The 16769-nt window shown below is 47.5% G+C and overlaps 1 protein-coding gene across 1 annotated transcript; it reads right to left on the bottom strand.

The window, feature by feature from the left end:
- Nucleotides 1-3194: 3194 nt before the first annotated feature.
- Nucleotides 3195-16297, bottom strand: LOC310768974 (trypsin-like). The gene is made up of 6 exons (XM_083627973.1): nt 16258-16297; nt 12000-12096; nt 10308-10461; nt 6640-6893; nt 4965-5101; nt 3195-3946 (listed from the first exon to the last, which is right to left on the bottom strand). The coding sequence occupies exons 2-6, from the start codon at nt 12046-12048 to the stop codon at nt 3794-3796; spliced, it is 747 nt and encodes a 248-aa protein (XP_083484099.1). The 5' UTR covers nt 12049-12096; nt 16258-16297; the 3' UTR covers nt 3195-3793.
- Nucleotides 16298-16769: the final 472 nt, after the last annotated feature.

Below are 16769 nucleotides of genomic sequence, written 5' to 3'. Positions count from 1 at the left end.
GTTGCAAATGCTCTCTTTCTTCCAGAGTGTGTCAAGTGTCCGGCTGGGCTTGAGTTTGTGTATTGTTCTGAGCTTTTGTGATGTCCTGATAAATCTCAGGTTTTATTTGAAGGGGGGGAAGAATGTTTCTAGCTCTCATTCTGGTAAACAAAACCTTAGAAATCAGGGCAGTAGTTAGCTGAAGGTGGAAATGAGGCAGCTGTCATAATCTTTAGGAGTATAGAGCAGGTTGAACTTGAAAGCAGATTGCTCTGCTGATTGCCAGTAAACTGGTAGTATCATAAGTCAGTCAAATGAATTTACACTGATTAAAAAGAAGTAAATTTCACTGACTGGCTGCATCAGTGCATCTTCTGTGTTGGGGGGTGGGTAATGGGGAATTGGCCTGGGTCTATTTTGTGATGTTTTTGGTGCTTAATAAGGGTTTTGCCCTAATGGATTTAGGAATGTTTCTTGTGGGCCAACAGGGATGCGGGTGGTGCTGTGGGTTAAACCACAGAGCCTAGGACTTGCTGATCAGAAGGTCGGCGGTTTGAATCCCTGCGACGGGGTGAGATCCCGTTGCTCGGTCCCTGCTCCTGCCAACCTAGCAGTTCAAAAAGCACATCAAAGTGCAAGTAGATAAATAGGTACTGCTCCGGTGGGAAGGTAAACGGCGTTTCCGTGCGCTGCTCTGGTTCGCCAGAAGCGGCTTAGTCATGCTGGCCACATGACCCGGAAGCTGTACGCCAGCTCCCTCAGCCAATAAAGCGAGATGAGCACCGCAACCCCAGAGTCGGCCACGACTGGACCTAATGATCAGGGGTCACCTTTACCTTTACCTTACTTGTGGGCCAACACAACATCCTTTACATTTGAGGTGACTTGGGGGTGTGTGACTTTTTGTCTGACTTTTTTTGGGGTGATCTAAAGACTTAACAGATTTATTAAGCTTTATAGACTAGAATGCACAATGTTAGATGCATCTGACAAAGTAGGCTGTACTTGGCACACACACAAACTTACATATTATACACACTCCTTAGCCGTGCAGGCACTCTTTCTCCCACCTACCCACCCACCGCAACAAAACTAATCGCAGTTGCCGCCCCTCAGGAGTGTGCAATTTTTTTGCATCAGCTGTCTCTGTTCAAGGACAGTTATGGAGAAAGGGAGAACACCAGTTGGCTGACTGGTCTTCCCAGTTGCAAAGTGGGCCCCAAAGCCTTGTCATCATATGGGGCTGGCAGTGTGTGTTTTGTGTGGTAAGTCGTAAAGGTAAAGGAACCCCTGACCGTTAGGTCCAGTCACGGACGACTCTGGGGTTGTGGTGCTCATCTTGCTTTATTGGCCAAGGGAGCCGGCATACAGCTTCCGGGTCATGTGGCCAGCATGACTAAGCCGCTTCTGGCGAACCAGAGCAGCGCACGCAAACGCCGTTTACCTTCCTGCCGTAGCGGTACCTATTTACTTGCACTTTGAAGTGCTTTTGTATTGCTAGGTTGGCAGGAGCAGGGACCGAGCAACGGGAGCTCACCCCGTCGCGGGGATTCGAACCTTCTGATCGGCCAAGCCCTAGTCTCTGTGGTTTAGACCACAGCGCCACCCGCGTAAGAACCTAGCAAATGGAGTAGCATACTGGGAGGAATTCTGAGGTTGAACAAGCTTCTTTGTGCACCACAATCTTCCTATTACTGTAGACAGTTGATAGAACGCCAAGGAAAAAAAGACCCCTTGGGAGTTAGAATTAAATAATGGTTGCTTTTTCTTCCTAGTGGCAGCCACCCAATGCAACCACACTATAGTTCTGGTACGAGATATTTCTGGGAGACAACTGTCTAAAAGAGTTGTCTAATATTCCAAAATACTCTTGAAATGTGTTCTAAGCCAGGGTCGTCAGTGGTGCCCTTGAGGTCTTCTGGCACCTCTATGAAGCTTCTTGAGTTACCACCACTCACTGCCTCCTTGTCCATGAGATGGTGCCAACCTTTTCCTCCCTTGAAAAGTACATAGAGCTGGAAGCAGGAAGTTGAAAGAGTGGCACTCTTTCTCACTTCCTCTTCCAGCTCTATGTGTTTTTTGAGGCTCAGATTAATTACAGCTTTTACCCAGCTTTCTTGGGAAAATGAAGTTGGTGCACTTTTTTCTTTTTCTTTTTTGGTCCCTGTTGGGAAGGTGGTACCCACAACGCTTGCACAAAAATACAAATATGCCCACAGGCCTAAAAAACAAAACAAAAAAAATCTTGGTGAACCTAAGCCCTAGTGTAGGAAGGGCTATTAATTGAGATTTTAAAAGGAAATAAACTGCTGGTATTGTATGAAGTGAGGGTTTAAACACAAGAGAGTATTTAGGCAAATATACAGGACCAACATGTCTACGTCACCCTCATAAGTTGAGGGATGAATGATTCCTCCTTGTCCTATATCTGTGGATTTATAAAGGAGAATTCCAGGAAAATCCTTTTTAAAAAATTCACACGTCTAAGCAGTCATAAACACACACATGCAAATAAGGAGTATTAAGAAAGTGAACCAAGGCTACTGTTCTAATGAGGGCAGCCATTTTGTTGTATGTACAATAGACCTTTGTGTATAGAATTACACAGGAAGTGCAGTTTCTTCCCACAGCATCTTAAAAAGTATTTTTACCCTGCACTGCAGAGGTACTGCACTTTGAAGCTGCTCCAAGCAGCTTTGCACTGTTTAAAACACCGGGGGGTAGGGGTGGGGAACAATTAACCTTGTTAAGTTTGATGGACTAAATGGCAGATTTTTGGTTCATTCTGAGGATGGCAGTTGGGAGTGGCATTGTTTTGTTTTGTTTTTGTTCTTATTATGTATTTTGTGCTTTTGTTTGTATTTTTATGCTGTGAACCACCCAGAGCTCTTTGGATGAATCGCGGTATACAAATTTAATAATTTTTAAATATATGAATGGTGAGTTGGGGGAGTCACAGCAAATCTAGCCTGGGTCAAAATCCTCTGACACCCGTACGTAAGAGTCACCTTTTCTCTGTTGGTCCCTTAACCCACTGGTTCAGCTGATGGGTGGGAGCCACTTGTGCAGAGCTTTCCAAACTGTGTGTCGTGACACAATAGTGTGTCGGCTGCAGTGTGTAGGTGTGTTGCGCAAACGCTTCCTGCACTCCTATGGTTTGGAAAAAAAGTTAAGTTTAACCTTTGGTTTGCTAGTGAAACTGAATTACTGTGTCATGTCTAAAAAGGTGCATCACCAACATGCAAAGTTTGGAAAGCTCTGCACTTGTGGGTCACAGCCTGATCCGAGGTGGGTCCCCACAGGAGCCCTACCACCATGCAAATGTATCGGAAAAGGTTGAGAAATGGGTTCCCTAATGCATCCTTGGACTAAAAGTGGGTCCTGGGTTTGGAAACGTTGGAGACACTTTCTTTAACCAGTATGTTCTTCGCAGCACAATAAAATGATAGCTCCTCCTGGTGATAGCTTCTGAAAGAACACCCTACATTCTCATGCACTTGTAATGCACTTCCAGCCAGCAAAGCCATGGAGGTCTCTTGGGTATTCTGCAATTAGTTCCAGAAGTTGCTGGTGGGGGGAGGAATGCTTTAAAAGCATTGCACTGGAGAAGAGAGAAACAAGCAGAGCCAATATATACATTTATTTCAAAGAGGGGAAGCTATCCTGTTCTACCCACCACTGGCTGTAATACTTGCAGAATATATATATTTGCAGAATTCATGGAAAGAGAGACTTTAAACCCCCGCACCAAAAAAGGTAATTGTTTATTATTGCCGGAACACCAATGTGGATAAGACGAGCTCTTTCCTCGGGATCAGTTGTTCCACATGATTTGTTGGATCCAGTTGACATACTTGCATACTCTGCTGTAAACCCCTGGCCGGTTGGGCTGGGCACATTTCTCCAAGCCCCAGGAGACGATCCCCTCCAGCTGCTGATTGCAGACGAGAGGCCCTCCGGAGTCGCCCTGTGAAAGGCAGCACAGTTCTTGACATTGCATTGTGGCCATCCGGCCTACAGGGGGCAGCATTGCAGCAGAGCAGGGCACTTGGCTAGAACAGTGGTATTGCTATGGCAGGCTGGCCCGCCAGGGCAAATGAAGCATCGCCCACCAACACCAGGCTACCCTCAGCTGGTCCCCAACTGCCTGCCATCTTACTTTGCAGCCAGTTGGGGTATGTGTGTGTGGTGGTCCTGCCAGTTATTGATTCTGGCTCCACCTACTACTGGTCTGCCCTACAAGTCCCACTGGGCGCCAGCAAACCACTGGTACTAAATATAAGCATAGTCTAAAAGTGGCCAACATGCTGCCCTTCAGATATGAGCCCAGGTGTCTGCCCCAAAGTCCTGTCATTGACAAGACATGAAAGCATACACAACGAATAATATGCAGGGGACAGCAAGCCGGATAGATAATTGCACAACAATGGATGGGAGGGAGAGAGAGAGAGAGAAAAGGATGGTGTCAAGTAGGAGGGCCAGGGTGAGGGGACAATGTAAAAAGGTAAAAGGTAAAGGACCCCTGGACGGTTAAGTCCAGTCAAAGGTGACTATGGGGTTGTGGCGCTCATCTTGCTTTCAGACCGAGGGAGCCAGCATTTGTCCACAGAAAGCTTTCCAGGTTGTGTGGCCAGGAGGACTAAACTGCTTCTGGCACAACGGAACACTGTGACGGAAACCAGAGCGCATAGAAATGCCGTTTACCTTCCTGCCGCAGTGGTACCTATTTATCTACTTGCACTGTTGTGCTTTCAAACTGCTAGGTTGGCAGGAGCTGGGACAGAGCAACGGAAGCTCACCCCGTCGCAGGGATTTGAACTGCCAACTTTCCGATCAGCAAGCCCAAGAGGCAACCATTGCCAAGAGGCAAGGACAAGGCATGGCACAGAAGAATGGGCACTGAGGATGAGAACATGCAAGAATGGAAGGTGGGAGAAAATTCTCTTTAGACAGCCTTTGGTAGCAAAGCCATGTCTCCATCCTACCTGACAGGAGTCCACTCCACCTTCTGGTACACCAGCACAAACCATCCCATTCGTGATGCTGTTAGGATAAGAAGCTGAACATCTCTCTGAGCTGATAATCCTGACGTTGCCACACTGCAGGATGTTTGGGAAAGTGGCTGTAGAAAAGACAACACCACCCGCTCCCCATTTAATAGCTGCTCAATGTCCAAATTATCCGCAATGCTTAACGACGGAGTGATTTTCTGATTGTGCAGGAAGGGTGCCTGTGGACTGTCATTATTTTGCAGTACTGGTTCAAGCACATGCCCAAAATTTAGGTCCGTGTGGTTAAAGTGGATCGAAGCGTTCTGTCGCTTTAGCACACGCAAATCCGCTTATCTTTAAAAAGTTGTGCTTTTTGCCGTCAGGAAAGTGACAGGCAATGTACTGAAAAGTGTGGGATGGGTGGATGGTTAATGGGAAGACGTGTAAACACCTGGCCAGCAAATTGGGCTGAATGCTTGTTGATGCATAACCCGCCCTGTAAGCAAACCAGAACAAATTCTCAAGAATGAGGAGCTATTACCACTCAGGAAACACTATGCAAGCAAATCGGGATAAGCAGATGGTCTGGAGGAGCTCTAAGGCACCACCAACCTTTACAGGCCCATGGGAATTCTTGCAAATGGGAGAATCTGCCATGGGGCACCCCATATACTACACTCATGCACATAACACTCCCTCTCTTCTTTCTGCCAATAATTAGGCTGGAGAATAGCGTTTGCAGTTTTGTTTTGTTTTTGCTTTCCCCCAAACCTAATGAAGGGCCATCTTCCTGCAGAATGAATCATCTCTCCCCAGCTGCATTTTCCAGGACCTCCAACACACAGACACAACAATTAGGTTTGGGGCCTCTTTCAAAATTAATTTCAGCAGGGAGACGGGACCCTGGGCAAGATTCAGCTAATGAGTCCCACCAGTCGAAGCCCACACAAGGAAGACCACTTGCTCAATGGGTCCCCCCACCCCACTCCTATGTGCCCCTGGAAATTGGCTCTAGGGTTTTTTTTTGGGGGGGGGGAGAACCCACAGAACAGGATGTAGAGGGAGGGGAGATTGTTCCATGAGATGCTTGCAATGATTGAATGATCAGCATAGTGCAACATTTAATTCCCCCCCACTTTGTCCACCAGGGAAGGCCTCTGCAGTTGCAGGTGTGCCTGTGAGCAGCGCATTGGCAGCCTGCGCATTGAGGCAGGGCTGAGGAACCTTTGTCCCTCCAGATGTTGCTGGATCCCAGTTCGCATCAGCTGGGGTTGCCCATATTTTGAAGAGCAAAAAAGAGGACTATGACGACTCTCATTTTAAATACCCCTACTATATGTAGGCTATAGAAGCTGTGATATATTGCCGAGGGGAGCAGGAGAAGAGAAGAGGAAAGCACCAGTTATGTGTCTTATGTCTCATCCAGAAAGTATAGTCAGACATATTTTGGAAAATTTAAAGAATCTACCTGGACAGAAATTTTACCCCTGAAAAAGAGGACGTGTCCTAGAAAAAGAGGACACATGGCAACCTTACATTAGCCCAGCACAGCCAATGGTTAGGGATGATGGGGAGCTGTAGTCCAGCTACATCTGCTGGCCCAGTGGTTCCCCAGCTTTGCAATGAAGGTGAGCAAAAAGAGTTGGTTCTTTTGCGCCCGTGCATGTACCTTGTGGCGTAGTGAGGGTGCCCCAGCCAGAAACAAGGCACTCCGTCCCAGGGGGAGAGCAGCCTCTGGGTAACTCCAGAGGATGTAGATTCTGTGTAAAGGGGACTGGCCTCTCCAGCTTCAGCATCATGACGTCATTGTTGAGGGTACGGGGGTCAAAACGCGGGTGGCGGAAGTACCTGACCACCCTCCGGGTCTGCTCCCCTTCTTCCCGGATCGCCAGGTTGTGTTTCCCCAGCCGCACGATTATTTTGCTAGGCAACAAGGAGAGAAGAGAAGCTGGTTTGTACAGAGAGCACCACTGCACATGCTGTCCCTGGCTCACAAGCAGAGTATGCCATCAGTAAATCATTCAACGCATTGCTATCCCTGCTTTTCTGCTCGCAGCATAAAGCTCCCAGAGTAGGTACACAATAGGATCAATAAGTGTTAAAGTGCGTTGGGGGTGGGGGGAATGGGATAGGGTGCAGTCCGTGCAATGCCTGAGGCATCCCTTACAGCTCTGTGATTCTTGATTTTAAGATTGAATAGTCTTAACGGAGCCAGCAGGGCTGCTATAGATTATGGCTGTGCACGAACCGTACATTTAAAGCACATTAGGTAAAGGTAAAGGGACCCTTGACCGTTAGGCCCAGTCGTGGCCGACTCTGGGGTTGTGGCGCTCATCTCGCTTTATTGGCTGAGGGAGCCAGTGTACAGATTCCGGGTCATGTGGCCAGCATAACTAAGCCGCTTCTGGTGAACCAGAGCAGTGCACAGAAACGCCGTTTACCTTCCTGCCGGAGCGATACCTATTTATCTACTTGTACTTTGATGTGCTTTCGAACTGCTAGGTTGGCAGGAGCAGGGACCGAGCAACGGGAGCTCACCCTGTCACGGGGATTTGAACCACCGACCTTCTGATCAGCAAGTCCTAGGCTCTGTGGTTTAACCCACAGCGCCACCTGCGTCCCTTGTTAAAGCACATTAATTCCCCCCAAAGAATTCTGGGAACTGTAGTTTACCCCTTGCAGAGCTACAACTGCCAACACTCTTAAAAAACTGCAGTTCCCAGGATTTGTGGGAAGGGGGAGTTCTTTAAATGTGCTTTAAATATATGGCATGTGTACCTCAATGGCTGTAGCAGAGTGGCCTGCTGAGGAGATGGATGAAAGCCATTCCGGATATGGATTTTGTTTCCATGTATGGTCATCAAGGTGTGTGGATGTGAAGCAACAATAACCTGGCAGTCTTGTCCTGGAACTGGGCTAGAAGGAGACTAAGAAGCCAGATTTGCTTTCTGCGAGAATCCAGTGCTCTCCCCCAATACCTAAAATGGGAGCAGGATCTGATGGGGTGCTAATGCTGGGAACCTTCCATCTTGCACCCATCCTTCATATATGTGTAAATAACCCTTATTAATGCCACCCACCTCCAGTGACCTTCCTTCCAAGGAAACCAAACCCAGAGATTTATTACTGTTCAGAGACGGAGGTTGCATGTAACAATTAAAAATAAAATAAAATTGCAAAGATTCAATGAAAAGCAGAAGTCTGAAACACTGCAAGCCAGGTTGCACTACAATTGAGCATGAAAAGCCTGTTGGTAAGAAGATTTTAAATGATGGCAAGAATGGATCTCTGTTGGCAGGGTATTTCAGAATTATGGTGCCACCACTGAAGAGGCCCCGTGTTTCATGCTCACTCTCCAGGTGGCTCAGGATGATGGCAGGGCCCAAGACTCTTTTCTGCCTGACACAAAGGACAAAGGGGCACCCACAGACTCCAGTCCACCTACAGAAGCGGAAGAATTGCCATTCAAATCTAGTGCCAGGACAGTGTCTTCCATTGCACCTAGTTGCAGTATGTAAGACGGGAGCTGCCACTGCATAACGGCGCAACTGAGTGCACCTGAGGGCACCACGTTTGCTTAGGAAATGCAGCCTTTCCCACATCTCACAACTGCTCAGTGCTCCAAGCATCTGCTGCCTAAGGCAGCCATCTCGCTCTGCCTAACAGTAGGGCTGGTCCTAACCTCTGAGGCTGTTCGTAAAGCCAAGGCAGACTGATACAGGAGATAGTTCGCTACAGTGTAAGAACGCAGGTGGAATTTCAAATGTGCATTGCAGCCAATGCAAATTCGACAGCTTCACCCACAAAAATTAGATCTGCGCCTGCAAAGCAACTGTGGCTTTATTTCCTGTTCAAAACTGGCTTTGAGAGACTTCTTTTCCACCATCAACTGCTTCCTGTCCCAGTGAAAATTGCAGAAAGAGGGAAGGAAAAGTCACCACCCTAAACCCTGAAGCCAAATCATAAAGTATAGGAACTTTTAAAAATTGCTGCTTTTGAACATCTCTGTGGGGAAATGGTTTCTTTCTGAAAAATCACTCAAATACGTAGCAAACTGCAGTACAGAATGTTTCCATGAAATATTCCGAACCCAGCGGATTGCAAGCCTTTTGATAATAACGTAACGATTTGCGATGTAAAAATCACTCCACCAGATGGCACTGCTCGTCTGTGTAGAATACAACCCTCTGCCTGACCTATTTGCAAAAGCTTTGCATTTGCTCTCAGCGGTGTCTTTTTCATCACATGGTTGATTCAGCAGGATTGTAATAGTAAGAAGCCTTGCGGCAGGGATGGGGAACCTGTGGCCTTCCAGATGTTGCTGGACCACAACTCCCATCATCCCTGACCATTGACCAGGGCAGCAGCATTCCTTCCTTCCTTCCTTCCTTCCTTCCTTCCTTCCTTCCTTCCTTCCTTCCTTCCTTCCTTCCTTCCTTCCTTTTGCAAATTCCTGCATAAAGGTGGAGGACTGAATTTAAGATGGGGTGAGGGGGGTGGGGAGAGAAACAGAAAGAACCGAAACGGACAGAGCCACCCATCCCTATCTGACAGCCCTTGAAATTGAGGGCTGTCCTCTTATCAAGCTGAGCACATGGCTGTCCTTTCCTCTTCTCACTTTGATTGGGATTAAAGCTCGGTGACAGAGCACATACTACTTGTCATACAGGAGATCTAGGTTCAATCCCCCAGCATCTTCCATTAAAGAGATTTCAGGGTTGTGGCAAGGCAGGGTAAGACATCTGCCCTGAGTCCCTGGAGATCTGCACCCAGTGGCACCCGGGTGCCATGTCTGGGAGGGTGACAAGAAGGCACCCAGTGGGGGCTCACGGTGGCGCAAGCAGCCATTGCGCTGCCGCAGCTGCATGTGGAGGATCCTCCGTTCACAGCTGCAGCCGCGAGCAGAGGATCCCGGTGCCGGCGGCAAACCGCTATATACAGCATATGTGTAGCATCACACGCATGCACTGTATGTAACAACGGCACACATGCGCTGTACATAACGGTTTGCCGCCGGTGCTGCTCAAGCGCCGTACGGATGGTGGCGGGACCCCTCTGTTTGTGGCTGTAGCGGCAATGGAGGGATCCCGGCACCGTCCGTACGGCGCTGGAGTGGCGCTGCTGGCAAACCGCTATGTACAGCGCATGTGCAGCATCGCTACGTTTGGCGCATGCGTCGTACGTAGCGACATCGCAAATGCGCCCTACGTAGCGATGCCCTGCCCCAGGTGTCACGATGCCTTCGTTCGCCCCTGTCTGCACCCAGTCATCTGGGCAGGTCTAGATGGGCCAGTTGGACTCAGTAGAAGACTATTTCCAGTGCATGGTCAGACTCACCCACCATAGCAGTGCGCAGCAGTGACTACCCAGGAGTCAGCGATCAAAGTCCCCCCGCAAGTATATGTGCCAGTCAGGTATGCTTGCCAGGGCTGAGAATGGGGGAGGCAGGGATAGCCTCCAATGATCCTTCCCTCGTCATCTTGGGTGCACACTGCAAAAGCACATCAACATTATTATTGCATTATATCCTACTTTCCCTCCACGGAGCTCCAAGGAGCATACATGGTTCTCTGCATCTCCGTATTCTCTGCACAACAACAACCCTGCGAGGTAGATTAGGTTGAGAGTTGTCTTGCCCAAGCTCACCTAGGGAGCTTCTGGGCTGAGTGGGGATTTGAAGCCTGATCTCTCATGTCCTAGGCCCAGCGCCCTAACCACTATGTCACACTGTCCCTCTATTCCAGCCAGTAAATTATTTAAAGTAGGGTTGGAGATTCTGAGGAAGAGGGAGGGAACAATCAGGCTTCAGGCCTTTCCTGCTTTTTAGCCATTTTTATGGAATCTTTACTGGATCAGGTGGTTCTAAGATGCTTTTAGCTATAGGGCAGGCACGTCCAACAGGTAGATTGTGATCTACCAGTAGATCAGTGGATGTTTGTGGTGGATCACTGGTAGATCAGTGGCTCCCCCACAAAGAAGCTCAACAACTTTGGCTCCCCTAAAAAGCGCTCAAGAACTTTAACCTGAACCCCCCAAAACAGGGCTTTCCCTCCTAAAACAAGCTCAAGAACTTTGACCTGAACCCCCCAAAATGGGGTCGATCACTGCCAGTTTTCAACTCTGTGAGTAGATCGCAGTCTCTTGGGAGTTGGTCACCCCTGCTGTAGGGGATCGAGAGAGAAAGAGCTGGAGAAAAGAGGGGACTCAGATGTACATTAGTCAAAATGTGTTATAACACTTTGACACCAGATGGCGCTGCAGAGCTGAAATCGCAACTCAATGATATTTTCAATTGTGAGCTTTACAACTGCTTTTTGCAGAGCATTTTCAGAACTTATATAGATATATATCTAGCCAGGGTTTTGCTCCTCAGTCCTTACACCTTGCGGAGAGAGGGGGGACTCCTGCTCCAACCCATCACTTCCTGCTGGAATTTCTTGTCTGGGTATTTTAAAAAGCCGGAAAAGTGAGCATGGTGCTCCTTTTAAACTGACAAGATTGGCCCCACATGCAGTACTCATTTAAAATAATAATTATGGGAACTGTAGTTTGTTAATGGTGCTGAGAGTTGCTAGGGTGCCCCTACCAGCCTCACAGAGCTATAGTTCTCAGAGTCCCCTGGGAAGAGGGATTGAATGTTAAACCCAGACAGATGGGTGGGGTACAAATATTATTATTATTATTATTATTATTATTATTATTATTATTATTATTATTTTATTAACCACTCTGGAAATTGTAGCTTTGGGTAGAGAACAGGGTGCAGAACCTGTAACTCTCCGATGTTGCTGGGCCACAACCCCATCATAGAATCGCAGAGTTGGGAGGGACCCCAAGGGTCATCTAGTCCAACCCCCTGAAATGCAGGAATCTCAGCTAAAACATCCATGACAGATGGCAATCCAGTCTCTGCTTAGAAACCTCCATCATTCCTGATCCCTGGCCAGGCTGTCTGGGGCTGATGGGAGCTGGAGTCCAGCACCATCCCGAGGCACCCCACCCCTCGCTGTGCCTGCATTTTGCACTTACCAGCAGAGACAAGGAGCAATGCAACCGCCAGCTGCCTCACGCCTGCCATTGTCACAAGCAGAGTGGAGAGTGGCTGCAGACCTTTCGAGGATCCGTCCTGCAGAGGGAGGAGAGCCAAACATTTGTTATCCAGAATCATCAGGAGGACTCGCTTGACTTGCATTGGACTGGATAACTCAGGCGGCTCCAGACATTTTGCCTTCTTTCTTTTTTTTTTTTAATTTTTTATTGCTCAATTTCCACATAACAAATTATCAAACCATATAATCGCCTACATAATTTTTCTCCCTTAACCAAGGACCCCCCCCACCCAGGACTTCCCTCATCTCCTCTCCCTGATTTCGCTGCACATATTTTCTCTGCATATTATAAAAATGTATATATCCTTACATATCTGTCCATCATGTTATCAACAATAAATTTGTGTATGTTTATTCAAAACCTGCCAAGGAGTCCAGTTCGTTTTGTTGTGTTTTTAAATAATTTGTGAAAAGTTCTCATTCCTCCTTGAAGTCACAGTTATCCTTGACTCGCAATTTGTATGTCAATTTAGACAGTTCTGCATAGTTCATCAATTTCTCTTGCCACTGCTGTTCTTTTGTCGGGGTTTCCTCATTCTTCCATCCTTGTGCTATCAAGACTCTTGCTGTTGTTGTAGCATGCATAAATAGGTTCCTTATTTTCCTTGGCAGGTCTTGTCCTGCAGTCTCTAACAACAGACATTTTGCCTTCTTGAGCCACAGCTGCATCCTTTGCATGGTCTAAGGCAGCGGTTCTCAAAAGGTTGTGGCAGGGGAGGAATGGCAAGTGTGGCAGGAAGATTCAAGGGCAATCAAATAAGCATTTGAACATTTCAGTGTGGCATAGAATCATATCAGAATAATTGTTTCTGGATGTCCTGTGATCATGTTATAAAGTAGCTATGCTCTGTGTTATAAATCAAACACTCCTAGGAGTCTTCCCCCCCCCCCCAAAAGCCACTGATAAAAAATTTGGCATAGCTTGGGCACTAAGTCAAGGGAGGGCTTTGAAAACTGGCCGTAGAGAGCGCCACTTGTGGCAGCTTTGTGGAAGTTCCTAAGGCAGCAGTTCCTAAGATCGGGAGGCACTGTGACTCAGTGGAAAAGCATGCGGGAAGGGCTGAAGCTCAGAGGCAGAGCAGATGTGTTGCCAAATTTGCTCTCCATCCTGCTCCTGCACACCTTGAAACAGCATCCTGATGTGCAGATGCTGAGCAAGAGAAAAAAAATTCCCTGGCACAATGATATGCAGGGAGAGAGCTGTAGCTCAGTGCTAGAGAACCAACTTTGCGTTCAGAAAGTCCCAGGTTCAGTTCCCAGCATCTCTAGTTAGGGATTTCTTGCCTGAATCCCTGGAATAACACTGCCAATCCGTGTCATCTCTCTCTCTTTCTCTCTTCCTCTCTCATATGTTTTTAATGAAAGGTTTTCCATAAGTAACAAAGGTACAGTACATTCATTGTCTCTGTTTCAAATCGTAGAGTCCTTCATACAAGCCAACTGCAGTTCGAATCCCCGCAACAGGGTGAGCTCCCGTTGCTCGGTCCCTGCTCCTGCCAACCTAGCAGTTCGAAAGCACATCAAAGTGCAAGTAGATAAATAGGTACCACTCTGGCAGGAAGGTAAATGGCGTTTCCGTGCGCTGCTCTGGTTCTCCAGAAGCGGCTTAGTCATGCTGGCCACATGACCCGGAAGCTGTACACCAGCTCCCTCAGCCAATAAAGCGAGATGAGCACTGCAACACCAGAGTCTGTCACAACTGGACCTAATGGTCAGGGGTCCCTTAATACAGTGGTACCTCAGGTTACAGACGCTTCAGGTTACAGATGCTTCAGGTTACAGACTCCGCTAACCCAGAAATAGCACCTCGGGTTAAGAATTTTGCTTCAGGATGAGAACAGAAATTGTGTGGTAGCAGCGGGAGGCCCCATTAGCTAAAGTGGTACCTCAGGTTAAGAACAATTTCAGGTTAAGAACGGATGCCCAGAACGAACTAAGTTCTTAACCCGAGGTACCACTGTATGGGGTTGAGGGGGAAAGAGAGGTGGGGAGAGAAGGAGAGAGAGAGACAGGAGAAAATGGAGAAATGGAAAAACAGGAACAGAAAAAGTGGGGTGAAGGAGACATTCAAGTTTCATTCTTGACCTAGTATACAAGTGGAACTTTTTTAAAAAATCAGCTTTGTGTGGATAGGTGTCTTATTTTTGCTGGCGGAGCAAGAGACCAGAGGGCCCAAGGCATGGCTGGTTCGTGTTTGGGGTGGGTGGGTGGGTGGCATTGCTGGGTTAAGTCCGCCATATTGATTCGTATGTTGTCGGTTGTGAGGGATTGGTCATTGTCTTGTTGGCCTGTGTATGTGATAAAGGGGAGCTACCCAAGGGTCAAGGGGTCCGTCTTTGTTTGTCCCCTTGATAGTTTCAATTTGTTGGTTAGTTTTTCTAGTAGAGCAGTTTGGTACCAGTGGTCCATATTCGCTCCGAACAGCTCCCTCCAGCATCTGGTTATGACACTCCTAGCTGCTGAGAGTAAGTGACTTATAAGCTCTTATGTGTGTAGCGTGTGTCTTGGAAGATATTTAGTAGGGCCAGTTCTGGAGCTGCTTCTGTTAACTGCGAGCTAAACGGATCAAGGATATGACTCAGAATAAAACAGTTTCCAAGGTCAGCAAACAATCTCAGATAACAGGACCAGGTAAGACGCTTCAAGAGTCTTGAAAAGCTACTGCTATCAGTCAAAGCAGTCCCTGCTGCAAGAGGTGAACCAAGGCATGGTTGGCTCTGTCTTCGAGGAAACATGGGTACTTAGGAAACTGCCTTACAATGAGTCCATCTAGCTCACTGGCTAGCAGTTGTCCAGGATTTCAGGCAATGAGTCTTGGTGGGCTTATCTGGCAGTAGTGGCAGCACTTCCGGCGCCATGACCCAGAGTGACACTAGGCTTAGTGGTGCTGTGAGAAACTAAAAGGGGGACTACATCCAGCTACCAGGCACTGCACAAAATGCTGGTTTGGGGATACCGTGCCCCCCCGGCAACTGCCCAAAGATTAAGATTTTTCTGCATTGCCAAAAAAAAAGGACGACATGCACTAGGGATTGAAATAAGACACTAATTTGCATAAAATGTCCTTGTGCCAATTTAGCAAGGTTTACTATAAAGGATCAAGGGCAGCGTTTCCCAGACTTGGGTCTCCAGCTGTATTGGGACTATAATTCCCATAATCCCCGACTATTTGTCCTGCCAGCTAGGGCTAATGGGAGTTGTAGTCCAACAACTGGAGACCTAAGTTTGGGAAACACTGATCTAAGGTATTCATGTCCATTATTTTTAAGGAAACTACTTTTGAATAGGATTAACATTGGAGATAACCTGTTGTTATAAAGACTGACCAGGGGGAGCTGCCTGCCTGCTCAGTCTGTTGCCCAGGTGCTTTTAACTGTTGGTGGCAAACTTCAAGGTTCTTCCTTCTTATGGGTCACTATCTTTAAATTGGATTTGGACCAAACAGACTTTCAAATTGAGGATTGTCTAAAAATAGGGGACTGCCCCGGTGCTGGTGCCATTCATTTAATAACAAATGAAGGCTTCTGGAACATAAGAGGTGAATGGATCTGGAAATTTTCACTTCTCTCAATTTCTCATTCTTCAAATTTTAAATTCAGTTTTCTGCATTTCCACAGCAAATTGTTGTTGTTGTTGTTATAGTGGTACCTCGGGTTAAGAACTTAATTCGTTCTGGAGGTCCGTTCTTAACCTGAAACTGTTCTTAACCTGAAGCACCACTTTAGCTAATGGGGCCTCCTGCTGCCGCCGCGCCGCCGGAGCCCGATTTCTGTTCTTATCCTGAAGCAAAGTTCTTAACCCAAGGTACTATTTCTGGGATAGCGGAGTCTGTAACCCGAAGTGTCTGTAACCTGAAGCGTCTGTAACCCGAGGTACCACTATTATTATCCGCCAAGAAAATTGTCAGCATTTTAGTGGGAATTACTCCACATAAAGCACATTTTTGCGAGCACCCCCCCCAATATAATGCATTTTGGTAAGTTATTTTCATTAGCACGTGCAATTGTACACACGTTCTTTGGTTGCAGAGGTACTTCGCAGAATTTGGAGAAGTGCAAATTTCAAAGGTTTTGGTTGGCCTATTGCTTCTGGAAGTTCAAATTAGGTTGCTTCTCACCGAAATGCAAACAAAGCTGAATTTCTCCCCTATCCCTAGTAACACCTCCCCTTGTGCTTACCAGCTTAAAAGCAGAATCCCTGGGATGCAACCCTCTGTTGGCAAGACCTCCCAGCAGCTTGTCTCCTTGCCGATGGCCAGGCTCCTATAGCCTCTGACTCACGACTGGCCTTTCCCTATGCCACATGCTTTTAACCCGCCCTGGGCCCCGCAGCAGGTGCCCTCAGGTGGCAGGTGGCATTTACTGGCTGGGGGGACGCCTCCTGATCTGTCATTATCATTTGTGCCATCTCTCAGGCTGGCACCTTCTCATCCCAGTTGGAAAGGAAATAGCCTCATGGGCAGATGCACCCAATAGCAGAGGAATGGGCCGGTGTGCAGGATTCTTGGCACACCGCAGCCCTCTAGCATCACTAAGCACACTACCGTATAATTGACACTTATTTTCCTGTGCATCATCGCTGTGCAGAATTGGCCTTTGCGTGCTCTAATTTAGGATTGGAATGGTCCAGCCATTAAGCCTACAGGGAACCTATGGAACAGCAGCATTCTCGAGACATCAGTCGACTCATC

Source organism: Podarcis filfolensis, assembly GCF_964270895.1.
Source record: "Podarcis filfolensis genome assembly, chromosome: 8".
NCBI classification, from domain to species: Eukaryota; Metazoa; Chordata; class Lepidosauria; order Squamata; family Lacertidae; genus Podarcis; species Podarcis filfolensis.
The sequence above is the reverse complement of the archived record's forward strand: the minus strand, read 5'-3'. Positions and strand labels throughout refer to the sequence as shown.

Coding starts and splice junctions, on each gene's coding strand:
- LOC310768974 (XM_083627973.1), bottom strand. CDS start 12,048: ATGGCAGGCGTGAGGCAGCTGGCGGTTGCATTGCTCCTTGTCTCTGCT. Junction 10,462..11,999: donor ATTGCTCCTTGTCTCTGCTG/GTAAGTGCAAAA, acceptor GTGCTTTTGCAG/TGTGCACCCAAGATGACGAG. Junction 5,102..6,639: donor CACCCTCACTACGCCACAAG/GTACATGCACGG, acceptor TCTTTTCTACAG/CCACTTTCCCAAACATCCTG.